Source organism: Anolis carolinensis, chromosome 1 (genome assembly GCF_035594765.1).
Source record: "Anolis carolinensis isolate JA03-04 chromosome 1, rAnoCar3.1.pri, whole genome shotgun sequence".
Lineage (NCBI taxonomy): Eukaryota > Metazoa > Chordata > Lepidosauria > Squamata > Dactyloidae > Anolis > Anolis carolinensis.
In genome coordinates, this window is record NC_085841.1 from 3380726 (window position 1) to 3394369 (window position 13644).

Here is a 13644-nt window from a genome sequence, read left to right on the forward strand (position 1 = left end):
TCTTTCCCTCTCTGTGTATGTCTCTTCTTTCTCTCTGATTCCTTCTCTCCCTCTTGCTTCCTTCCTTCCTTCCTTCCTTCCTTCCTTCCTTCCTTCCTTCCTTCCTTCCTTCCTTCCTTCCTTCCTTCCTTCTCTGAATCTCCGTCAGTACTCTCTCACACACACACTCATTCTCTCTCTTTCTCTTCTGCTCTCTGTTTCTTTTTCTTTCTTTCTCTGAATCTCTTTCATTTTCTCTCACCCCCCCCCTTCTCTCTATCTCTTTCTCTTTGACTTTTTCTCTCTGTGTCTCTTTTTCCCTCTCTGTGTATCTCATTCTTTCTCTCTGGCTCCTTCTCTCTCTCTTTCTTTCTTGCTTTCTCTGAATCTCTTTTGTTCTCTCTTATTCCTTCTCTCTCTTTTTCTTTCACTCTTCTTAATACTTCTCTGTGTCACTTCTTCTCTTTCTATTCCACTCTTTCTATCTCTCTCTGCCTCTTTCTTTCTTTCTTTCTTTCTTTCTTTCTTTCTTTCTTTCTTTCTTTCTTTCTTTCTTTCTTTCTGTATCTCTATTTTTTTCTCTCACTCCTCTCTTTCTTTCTCTGTTATCATGCTCTCACCCTTTATCTCCCCCTCTCACTTTCTCTCAATAACTCCTCTCTCTTTGTTCTTCCTCCTTCTCTCTATTTCTTTCTTTCTTTCTTTCTTTCTTTCTTTCTTTCTTTCTTTCTTTCTTTCTTCTCTCTGTCTCTTTCTCTCTCATTCCTTTTCTCTCTTTGTCTTTTGTTCTTTCCCTTTATTTCTTTCTCTTCCTTCCTTCCTTTCTTTCTTTCTTTCTTTCTTTCTTTCTTTCTTCTCTCTGTCTCTTTCTCTCTCATTCCTTCTCTCTCTTTGTCTTTTGTTCTTTCCCTCTATTTCTTTCTCTCACTCTTGTTTTCTTCTCTTCTTTCTTCCTTCCTTCCTTCCTTCCTTCCTTCCTTCCTTCCTTCCTTCCTTCCTTCCTTCCTTCCTTCCTTCCTTTCCCAGAATGAGAAAAAGACTCCCAGTTCTGTCCATTGCAATGTAGGGAAAAAACAAAAACTGCCTCTCTCTTTCAGTTTCTTTCTTTCTTTCTTTCTTTCTTTCTTTCTTTTCTTTTCTTTTCTTTTCTTTTCCCACAATGGAAAAAAGAGTCTTGGGTCTGTCTGTTGCAATGTAAATAGACAGACAGGTAATGGCAAACTTTGGATGCTTGATTTTCTTGCTGTCATCCTTCTTTCCTCCCTTCCTCCCTTCCTCCCTCCCTCCCTCCCTTCCTCCCTTCCTTCCTTCCTTCCTTCCTTCCTTCCTTCCTTTCCCAGAATGAAAAAGGAGTCTCACTTCTATCCCTTGCAATGTCCATAAGTGTGCAGGGAAAGGACAAATGCTCTGCTGCAATTTTTCTCCCTTTCCAGTGTGATTTCCCCAGAGCTTGCCTTCTCCTCCAGACCTCTTTGACCCAAGGAAATTATCTATTTGGAGAACATGTTCCAAAGCCGCAACCCTTTGAAGAAGAAAAAGGCCTTGGAGCTCGTCATTCTCCCTTGTCTTCTCTTTCCCAGGCGAGAAAGGAAATACAATGGGAGTTATTATTGTTATATTTATTTAGACCCTACTTTATCTCTCCCGAATGGGACTCAAAGTTATGGCAGCTCTTAAGGCAACTCTCTCTGGCTTTTTTTTAATCATTGAGCAAATTTAATATATTGTGTTGTCAAAGGCTTTCATATATGGGTTGTTGTGAGTTTTTCAGGCTGTATGGCCATGTTCCAGAAGCACTCTCTCCTGACGTTTCACCCACATCTATGGCAAGCATCCTCAGAGGTTGAGGGATCTGTTGAAAACTAGGCAAGTGGGGTTTATATACCTGTGGAATAATGTCCAGGGTTGGAGGAAGAACTCTTGTCTGTTGGAGGCAAGTATGAATGTTGTTGTTGTTGTTGTTGTTGTTGTTGTTGTTGTTATTATCAATTTTATTGGGAATAAAAGAAAGAAAGGAAGGAAGGAAGGAAGGAAGGAAGGAAGGAAGGAAGGAAGGAAGGAAGGAAGGAAGAGGAAAGTAGGGAAAAAGATAAAGAGAAGAAAGAAAAAAGAAAGAAAAATTTAAAAATACAAAAAATGCAAAAATAAAAAATTGGAGAATAATAATAATAATAATGTTGTTGTTGTTGTTGTTGTTGTTGTTGTTACTTCCTTCTTAGTAATGGTAATTAAATTTTTGTTCTAATGAAAACACTTCAACCTTTCATCTGTTTATCATTTTAAAGTCCCTTTCTTGATCTCGCAGGTGGTCTTTGTTGTCTTTTCCATTTTTCAAATTAAAATCTTTGTTTTATTTTCTTTTAGCCAGTCCTTGAAGAGAGTCCAATCTGTCATTATGATAGTCTTTCCTTGAGATTTATATACTAATGTTATTCATAATATCCACCATTTTCTCTATCCAATCCTCTTTTATTATTATCATTAGCGACATTTATATTCCACCCAAAGGGGACTCAGGGCGGCTTACAAGTTATATGTATATACAATATATTATACTATTAGCATGCTACAGTATAAGCATTAAACATGTACTATACGACTATATTGCAATATTATTAGTAACATTACATGTAATATATAATATATAATATATAATTAGAATCATAGAATCATAGAATAGTAGAGTTGGAAGAGACCACATGGGCCATCCAGTCCAACCCCTTGCTAAGAAGCAGGAAATCGCATTCAAAGCACCCCCGACAGATGGCCATCCAGCCTCTGCTTAAAAGCCTCCAAAGAAGGAGCCTCCACCACAGCCCGGGGGAGAGAGTTCCACTGTCGAACAGCCCTTCTCACAGTGAGGAAGTTCTTCCTGATGTTCAGGTGGAATCTCCTTTCCTGTAGTTTGAAGCCATTGTTCCGTGTCCTAGTCTGCAGGGCAGCAGAAAACAAGCTTGCTCCCTCTTCCCTATGACTTCCCTTCACGTATTTGTACATGGCTATCATGTCTCCTCTCAGCCTTCTCTTCTGCAGGCTAAACATGCCCAGCTCTTTAAGCCGCTCCTCATAGGGCTTGTTCTCCAGACCCTTCATCATTTTAGTCGCCCTCCTCTGGACGCTTTCCAGCTTGTCAACATCTCCCTTCAACTGTGGTGCCCAGAATTGGACACAGTGTGATTCCAGGTGTGGTCTGACCAAGGCAGAATAGAAAGAGGGGGAGCATAACTTCCCTGGATCTAGACGCTATTCCCCTATTGATGCAGGCCACAATCCCATTGGCTTCTTTAGCTGCCGCATCACATTGTTGGCTCATGTTTAACTTGTTGTCCACGAGGACTCCAAGGTCTTTTTCGCACACACTGCTGTCAAGCCAGGCATCGTCCCCCATTCTGTATCTTTGATTTCCATTTTTTCTGCCGAAGTGAAGTATCTTGCATTTGTCCCTGTTGAACTTCATTTTGTTAGTTTTGGCCCATCTCTCTAGTCTGTCAAGATCGTTTTGAATTCTGCTCCTGTCTTCTGGAGTGTTAGCTATCCCTCCCAGTTTGGTGTCGTCTGCAAACTTGATGATCGTGCCTTCTAACCCTTCGTCTAAGTCGTTAATAAAGATGTTGAACAGAACCGGGCCCAGGACGGAGCCCTGCGGCACTCCACTTGTCACTTCTTTCCATGATGAAGACGACGCATTGGTGAGCACCCTTTGGGTTCGTTCGCTTAGCCAATTACAGATCCACCTAACCGTAGTTTTGTCTAGCCCACATTTTACTAGTTTGTTTGCCAGAAGGTCGTGGGGGACTTTGTCGAAGGCCTTACTGAAATCCAGGTATGCTACATCCACAGCATTCCCTGTATCGACCCAACTCGTAACTCTATCGAAAAAAGAGATCAGATTAGTCTGGCATGACTTGTTTTTGGTAAATCCGTGTTGACTATTAGCAATGACCGCATTTGTTTCTAAGTGTTCGCAGACCACTTCCTTAATGATCTTTTCCAGAATTTTGCCTGGTATTGATGTGAGGCTGACCGGACGGTAATTGTTTGGGTCGTTCTTTTTTCCCTTCTTGAAGATAGGGACCACATTCGCCCTCCTCCAATCTGCTGGGACTTCTCCCGTTCTCCAAGAACTCTCGAAGATAATTGCCAGTGGTTCTGAAATAACTTCCGCTAGTTCCTTCAGTACTCTTGGGTGTAGCTGATCTGGCCCTGGGGACTTGAATTCGTTTAGAGAGGCCAGGTGTTCCTGGACAACTTGTTTCCCTATTTGGGGTTGGATTTCCCCCAATCCTTCGTCCATTCCATGTTGCTGAGGTTGAAGATGGCTTTCTTTTTCTGAGAAGACCGAGGCAAAGAAGGCATTAAGTAGTTCTGCCTTTTCCCTGTCCCCTGTCGCCATCACCCCATCTTCTCCTTGCAATGGCCCTATCGCCTCCTTTTTCTTCCTTTTTCTACCAACGTAAGCAAAAAAGCCTTTTTTGTTGTTTTTTATGTCCCTGGCAAGCCTGAGCTCATTTTGCGGTTTAGCCTTGCGAACCTTTTCCCTACAGGTGTTGGCTATATGTTTGAATTCTTCTTTGGTGATTTCTCCCCTTTTCCACTTCTTGTGCATGTCACTTTTGAACTTTAGCTCAGTTAGAAGTTCTTTGGACATCCATTCTGGCTTCTTTGCACTTGTCTTATTTTTCTTCTTTGTTGGCACTGTTTGCATTTGCGCCTTGAGTATTTCACTTTTGAAAAACTCCCATCCATCCTTAACTCCCTTGTTTTTTAATATCGGCGTCCATGGAATGCCGCTCAGTAATTCCTTCATTTTTTGGAAGTCAGCTCTCTTAAAGTCCAGAATGCGTGTTTGACTTGTCTTAGTTTCAGCATTCCTTTGTATCACAAACTGCAGGAGCACATGGTCACTTGCCCCTAAGGATCCAACCACTTCAACTGTATTGATCAGGTCTTCCACATTTGTTAAGATTAGATCAAGAGTTGCTGATCCCCTTGTTGCCTCTTCTACCTTCTGGACCATAAAATTATCTGCAAGGCAAGTGAGGAATTTGTTGGACTTTGTACTCTTGGCTGAGTTTGTTTTCCAGCAGATATCGGGATAATTGAAATCGCCCATGACTACTATATCTCTTCTTTGTGCCTGTTTGGTCAGCTGTTGACAGAAGGCTTCATCAAGTCCTTCATCCTGACTCGGAGGTCTGTAGTAGACACCCACAACAAGATCTTTTTGAGTCCCGGTTCCCTTGATTCTTATCCAGATGCTTTCAAGCTGGTTTCCCGGATTACAGTCTTGCATTTCTTCTGCAACGTAACTTTTTTTGACATATAAAGCTACTCCCCCTCCTCTCCCCTTTGTTCTATTTCTGTGAAAGAGGTTATAGCCCTCAATGGTTAAATTCCAGTGATGGGAGTCATCCCACCAGGTTTCAGTGATGCCTATGACATCGTAATTATAAAGTGTATTATTATTATATTTTATTACATTATAATATTATCAATATTATATGTACATACAATCTCAATATATGAAAATGTAATATGCATAATTAGGACTGAGTTAACAACAAAACCACTGGGCCAAATCACACCAAATTTGGCCAGAATACTCATCACTTTCCAAGCAGTAACCTTTCACCTTCAAAGCCTGGCTGCTTCATACCCAGGGGATTCCATTGTTACCCAACTTGATTACCATTGAATAGCCTTGCAGCTTCAAAGCCTGGCTGCTTCATACCTAGGGGACTCCATTGTTGGCCAATTTGATTACCATTGAATAGCCTTGCAGCTTCAAAGCCTGGCTGCTTTATACCTAAGGGAATTTTTTCTAGGCTACAAAGAAAACCCCACTTAGAACTACACCACAGCAACACATGGCCGGGCACAGCTAGTATATTATATAATTAGTATAACATAATATTAGTATGTTATTGGCCACCCTGATTAGCACTAAATGGCCTTGCAGATTCAAAGCCTCAGGTAGACAAGAGTTCTTTCTTTTTCCCATCCTGGACATCATTCCACAGATGTATAAACCTCACTTACCTAGTTTCCAACAGACCTCACAACCTCTGAGGATGCCTGCCGTAGATGTGGGAGAAATGTCAGGAGAGAATGCTTCTGGGACATGGCCAGACAGCCTTGGAAAACTCACAGCAACCCAAATTTAATATATTATTTTTAATGTTGCGTATTTTAATAGATTTTTTAAGAACATATTCTAAACCAAACAGAAAACCAAAAAATGTATTGATGAGAGAACAGGTATGGGCAAATTTGGGCCCTCCTTCTATGTGTTTTGGACTTCAACTCCCACCATTCCTGGCCTCAGGCCCCTTCCTTTTCCCCCTCAGCCGCTTAAGCGGCTGAGGGGGAAAAGGAAAGGGCCTGAGGCCAGGAATGGTGGGAGTTGAAGTCCAAAACACCTGGAAGGAGGGCCTAAGTTTGCCCATGCCTCCATAAGAATGAATGGTAGAGTGAAAGGTGGCTCTCTGGTGACACCTGCTGGACAGAAGCATGTGAGCAGGGGAAATATGAGCATTGTTTTCAAAGAACTGTGTCTCTGTGTTGCACATGATTTGCATTTTTGGGTTTTTTAATTGCAAATTTGGTAACCAACAAATACATGAAAAAGAACTCCAATATTATTAGAGTCATAGAATTGGAAGTCCCATCTGTCCAATCTGCTTCTGCCATTCAGAAAGATGCAATCAAAGCCCTCCCAAGAGATGGCCATCCCGCCTCAAGGACACGATTGGACTCTGAACCAGACAGGTGTCACCTTTCCTATATCTGAGCATTTCTTGTTTCCTTCCGTGATGTCTTTGCATCGTAATAGGTTGTATCCTTGACCCTCTTGACGGCTTCTGGGGAAATCCTGGAGTGCTCGGAAACTACGAATCCCGAGCTCTACCAGGCCGCCTGCGTCCACCTGGGCTGTTTGGGCATCCTCCTCACCATCACCTTCCAGTGCGTCCCGGAGTTTTACCTGCAAGAGACCACCTTCCCGTCGACGCTGAAGGAGGTAGGCTTCCAACACCAGCATCCACACTGGTGAATTAATGCAGTTTTATCCCAGTTTAACTGACATAGATATTGAACAGCATTTGGAATGGCACACACTTTAGCACTCTGTGCACATATGTAGTTCTGAACTTAATATGTCCCTTGTATAATGACTAAATGTATTGTTATGCAATTGATTCCGGTCACAGGGGGAGCTGCCGCTTCATCATCCACTTTGACGCCGAGTCCTTGATAGATGCTTCCTCATTCCAAACGCTGCTGGATGATTTTTATGGCGTCGTAAATTAGTTAAATTAGCCTCCCCGCATAAGTGGTCCCTAAATTTTCCTACTTGACAGATGCAACTATCTTTCAGGTTGCTTAGGTCAACAACGAGCAGGGCTATTTTTTATTTTTATTTTTTTATTTATTATTTAAACTTATATGCCGCCACTCCCCTAGGGCTCGGGGCGGCTTACAAGAAAGGCTAAAATCTAACAATTTAAAAACATCTTTAAAATATCTTTAAAAATAATAATACAGTAGAGTCTCACTTATCCAACATTCACTTATCCAACGTTCTGTATTATCCAACGCATTTTTGTAGTCAATGTTTTCAATATATCATGATATTTTGGTACGAAATTCGTAAATACAGTAATTACTATGTAGCATTACTGCATATTGAACTACTTTTTCTGCCAAATTTGTTGTATAACATGATGTTTTGGTGCTTAATTTGTAAAATCATAACCTAATTTGATGTTTAATAGACTTGTCCTTAATCTCTCCTTATTATCCAACATATTTGCTTATCCAACATTCTGCCGGCCTGTTTATGTTGGATAAGTGAGACTCTACTGTAATTTTAAAAAATCTTAAAAACACTCCCCCAGGGCTCGGAGTGGCTTATAAAAACACCTAAAATTGAAGCAATTTAAAAACAGCAATAGCGGAGATCAAAAGCCTGCCATTTTAATGGTCGGATGCTCACTCCGGCACGGGCTGGCCTCGAACTTGTGACCTCTTGGTCAGAGTGATTTATTGCTGCTGGCTACTAACCAGCCTGCGCCACAGCCTGGCCCTATGTGTTGTCGAGAGCTTTCATGGCCAGAATCACTGGGTTGCTATGGGTTTTTCGGGCTGTCTGGCTATGTTCCAGCAGCATTCCTCCCTGAAGTTTCACCTGCATCTGTGGCTAATTGCATCTTCATAGGTTCTATTGCTTGTGAGACCAATGGAATGTTTATATATCTGTGGAATATTGTCCATGGTGGGAGAAAGCACCCTTGTCTGTTTAAAGCAAATGTGAATGTTGCAATTGGCAAGCTTGATTAGCATTGAGTAGCTTTACAGCTGCAAAGTCAATCAGTAAGGGTATCCGCATAGAGGTAACCTGGCGGTTGTTGTCTGGAGGCATCCTCTGTTTGGGAGGTGTGAACTGGCACTTGCTGTCTGGAATTCTGTTTCTGAGTGGTGTTCATTACTTACTGTCTTGATTTTGGTGTTTTTTAAATACTGGTAACCAGATCTTGTTCAAAGGAGAAAACCAAGAAAATGAACAAAATCTGGTTACCAGTATCAACACCAGAATCAAGAGAGTAAATAATGAACATCATTCAGAAACAGGAGAACTCCAGACAACAAAGAATCAGGCTAGTTAACACCTGGATAAATAGATGGATAAACTTAGAGAGATTAGATAAATAGATAGATGATATAGAGATTATACACACACAGAGGAAGGATAAATGAATGGATAGATAGATGATGATAGAGATATATACATGCATGGATAGATAGATAGATAGATAGATAGATAGATAGATAGATAGATAGATGATACATGGAGAGAGAAGGATGAATGGACAGATAGATATACACTTATAGATACCTAGATCTATACACTTATAGATACTTCATCTTGTTGATGGGAAGCTTCCTATCAGAGTGGAAATCATCTATTGGACGGACGGCAAGCTATTTAACCTCAGCAGACTGAAAGCCAAAACCAAGGTCACCACAACATCTGTTATAGAACTTCAATATGCTGGTGACAACGTAGTCTGTGCACATTCAGAAGAAGACCTACAAGCCACTCTAAACACCTTTGCAGAAGCATACGAGAAGCTCGGCTTCTCACTGAACATCGAGAAAACCAAAGTGTTCTTCCAACAGGCACCAGCCAATCCCTCTGCAAGGCCAGGAATACAATTTAACGGTGTAACATTAGAAAACGTTGACCATTTCCGCTCCCTTGGCAGCCACCTCTCCACAAAAGTCAACATCGACACTGAAATACAACACCGCCTGAGCTCTGCGAGTGCAGCATTTTTCCGTATGAAGCAGAGAGTGTTTGATGACCGGGACATCTGTAGAGAGACCAAGGTGCTTGTTTATGAATCTATTCCCCTCCCAACCCTGCTCTACGCCTGCGAAACGTGGACGATCTACAGACGTCACACCCAACATCCTGGAGCATTTCCATCAGAGTTGCCTCAGAAAAATCCTGCAAATCTCTCGGGAAGACAGGCGGACAAATGCCAGCGTGCTGGAAGAAGCAAAGACCACCAGCATTGAAGCGATGCTCCTACACCATCAACTTTGCTGGACTGGCCACGTTGTCCGAATGCCTGATCACCGTCTCCCAAAGCAGTTACTATATTCCCAACTCAAGAACGGGAAACGTAATGTTGGTGGGCAGGAAAAGAGGTGGAAAAATGGGCTTAAAGCCAACCTTAAAAACTGTGGCATAGACACTGAGAACTGGGAAGCCCTGGCCCTTGAGCGCTCTTACTGGAGGTCAGCTGTGACCAGCAGTGCTGCGGAGTTCGAAGAGGCACGAACGGGAGAAACGTGCCAAGAGGAAGGCGTGTCAAACCAACCCTGACTGGGACCGCCTTCCACCCGGAAACCGATGTCCTCACTGCAGGAGAACATGCAGATCAAGAATAGGTTGTTAGGATGAGAGTATAGCGGAACCAGCAGCGTCCAGTTAACACCATGTGTAAAGAAACTCACACCAGGCAGAGGAATTGAAAGAACAAGGGAACTTTACTCTTGCGTGTTGAGTTGAAATATAAAACAGTTCTGTAATCGTACGATGTTCATGTAGTTGCATAAGATCAATAACTAGTCAATCAGCATTCAATATATCCAGCATAGCATATTCAAACTGCTACTTGACCGTAGCTAGAGAGCCTGTCTTTTCTGTGCTCTCCCTGGAAGCCCAGATTCTCAACTGAACAAAAAACCAAGCCATCTGCCAGCAAACCGATACATTGTTTGAGGCGTGGCTTGCCTCTGCAAAAGCTTAGCTCCCTTTTTAAAGAGATCTTTTGCAAACAACTTTGCAAGGATTTCTTTACACACACACACATAGCAATTTGGTGCAATATAGGTCTCTTCAGCCACCTACACATCCACCACAAGAAACTAGGATCGCCTAAGTAAGTAAGTAAGTAGATAGATAGAGATATAGGTGTAAAAAGAGAGAAATGATAGATACATATAGAGATACAAATAAGGAGCTAGAAGGATAGATGGTGCATGTATGTATAATTACATACATACATATGAATTCCACTTGACTTGACCTTGTTGGGGGAGATGTGTGCCTTGTGTATAACGCAGCGGTATTTGTATTTTCCTTGTCTTGGCATCTCTGTTCTATCAGCGCTCGTTTTGAGAGCATCTCTTGGCAGGACAGAAGAGGCTCCTGGACCCCTTCAGCCAGAATGAAATTGCAATTACTTAATGAGTCTTCTTCCCCACACAATGACGGAGACACACACACACACCCTCTTGTGCATCTCATTTGCTAGGAAATCTTTTAAGCTGAAGAGTTTAACTAGGAAGATTAAGCTGCTCGCAGGGAGCCTCTGTGCTTTGGAAACAGATTCTTCTGTCCCTACTGTATGCATATGGAGGTTTTTTTTTTGGCTCTCTCTGCCCTGGAATTTTTAAGCTATTGATTCATCAAGCAGAAAGTTGGATTTTCCAAACTGTCGATAAAGGGAGTCTCATATTTGGAACAGAATATCCAAGTGTAAAAACAGAGTTTTAATCCTTGCTGTTGGAGCCATGGATTCAAACTAAAAGAAAAGAGATTCCACGTAAATAATTATGGGGAAAACCTTCCTGATACTACAGTGGTTCTCAATCTTCCCAATGCCGTGACTCCTTAATACAATTCCTCATGTTGTGGTGATGGACCTCCAACCATAAAATTATTTTTGTTTCTTCTTCCTAACTGTAATTTTGCTACTGTTATGAATCGTAATGTAAATATCTGGTATGCAGGATGTATTTTTATTCACTGGACCACATTTGGCACAAATACCCAATACGCCCAAATTTGAATACTAGTGGGTTGGGGGGGGGGGATTGATTTTGTTATTTGGGAGTTGTAGTTACTGGAATGTATAGTTCACTTACAATCAGAGAGCATTCTGAACTCAACCAATGATGGAACTGAACCAAACTTGGCACACAAAACTCCCACGACCAACAGAAAATACTGGAAGGGTTTGGTGGGTTTGGGAGTTATAGTTCACCTACAACCAGAGAGCACAGTGGACTCCAAACAATGATCTGGACCAAACTTGGTACGAATACTCAATATGTCCAAATGTGAACACTGATGGAATTTGGGGGAAATAGGACTTCACATATGGAGTTGTATTTGCTGGGATTTATAGTTCACCTACAATCAAAGGGCCCCTTGAACTCCATCAATGATAGAATTGGGCCAAACTTCCCACACAGAACCCCCATGACCATCAAAAATACTGGAGGGATTTGGGGTCTAAGACCATCAGAAATATGTGTTTTCTGTTGGTCTTTGCTGACCCCTCTGAAACCCCCCTCGTGACCCCCCCCCCCCCCCGCCCCGGGGGTCCCGACCCCCTGGTTGAGAAACACTGTGATCATAAGAGCAATTCAATAGTGGCATTGGCTGCTAATTGTGGATCCCTGCCTGGCAAAAGGAGGATGGATTGGATGCCCTCTGGAGACCCCTTCTAAATATGCTTCTATATAGACTTCTTGGGAGTACAATGGCATCTCCTTCTTTTGAGATTTTTGAAAGGATTTGGGATGGCCATCTGTTGGGAAGGCTTGGATTGTGGATAGAAATGGCAGAGGGGTGAACTAGATGGCCTTTGGGAATCCCTTCTGACTGGTGCTATATAGATTCTTGGGTGTCCAGTGGCACTTCTTTTTCTGAACATTTTGAAACAGAAGCTGGATGGCCATTTTATTTGTTTACAGTATTTCTATTCCGCCCTTCTTTCTCACCCTGAAGGGGACTCAGGGCGGATTACAATGCACATATATCATCATATAAACAACATACAGTATAGACACACACAGAGGCAATTTAACATTTCCAGCTTCATGAGGGTATGCTCGATTCCGGCCACAGGGGGAGCTGTTGCTTCACCGTCCACGAGTGACACCGAGTGCAGTACTTCCTCATTCCTCTTTGTGTGCTGCTGGCAGTTTTATAGTGCTGTAAATTAGTTAAATTAACCTCCTGCATAAAGCGTATCTAAATATCCTAGTTAACTGTCTTTTGGGCTGCTTAGGTAAACAGCAAGCCGGGCTATTTAATGGTTGGGGGCTTAACCCAACCCAGGTTTCAAACTCATGACCTCTTGGTCAGTAGTGATTTATTGCAGCTGGCTACTAACCAGCTGCGCCACAGCCCAGCCATCTGTTAGGAGGGCTTGGATTGTGTCTTCTTGTGTGGTACAGGTGGATCAGACTGGATGGCCTTTGGGGGTCCCTTCCCAACCTAGTATTCTATGATTCTGGGACAAGTTTGAAACATCCATTCTGTGGATGAACATTACTCCTAATCAGAGTAGAATCACTGGATGAATTGGCTTAAATGACATGTTGTAACACCTCTAGGCTGCGCGAACACTGGAAATCAACTCGAAGGCCAATAAACCATCTTATATCTTTATTAAAGAAATAAAAGAAACAAACAAAATTAAGCAGAGTATATAGTCCAGCTATTGTCCTTTGAGAAAAGGTGAAATATAATCCAATAAGATGAAATTCAATGTCCAGTATTAGAGTTCAAAGTTTTAAATCCATTAACCGAAACACACTCAAACTCTCAGGCAGTTTGAGTGGGGAAATGAGCAAAGTCTTCCAGGGAAGTTCTTGGAATAAATGTCCAAAGCAAGGTTTCAAGGCAAGGCAAGGTTGTTCGTGGTAGATCTACGTCCACACTTGGCAAAGAAAGAACTCCCGTTCTTCTCAAGAGTAAGCGCGCCGGCAGGCCGCTGGGAAGCTCAGGAACAAGAGTCGAAGTATGCTATCCAACAGTCACGTTGACTCCGCGACGGGTAACCTGTGCACAGAACTTTTATGGAAGTTCAAGAGCTCCCCGAAACAGGTGCTTGACTCCCCATTTTCCCAAGAGAATGAACTGGTAACAACAACCTGCCAGATGTCAGCCTCCCTTAATCTTCCCAAGGGAATAGGCTCAGTTTGTGGATTCAAACACAATCACTCCAGCCTCCCTTAATCTTCCCAAGAGAACAGGCTCAGTTTGTAGATTCAAACACAATCACTCCATTCTGCTAATCTAGCACTCCTGCAGAGATTCTGCCTCCGAGACCTATCTGTTTGAAAAGCAAGTCTCCTATCAAA

At 42.3% G+C, this 13644-nt stretch overlaps 1 protein-coding gene across 1 annotated transcript in view; it reads left to right on the forward strand.

The window, feature by feature from the left end:
* LOC100564818 (L-gulonolactone oxidase) overlaps positions 1–13644 on the forward strand; it is a 71378-nt gene that overhangs the window by 25417 nt on the left and 32317 nt on the right. Inside the window, exon 6 of the mRNA XM_062969351.1 lies at positions 6812–6997. Coding sequence (XP_062825421.1) covers positions 6812–6997 — 186 coding nt within the window. The remainder of the gene's footprint in view (positions 1–6811; positions 6998–13644) is intronic.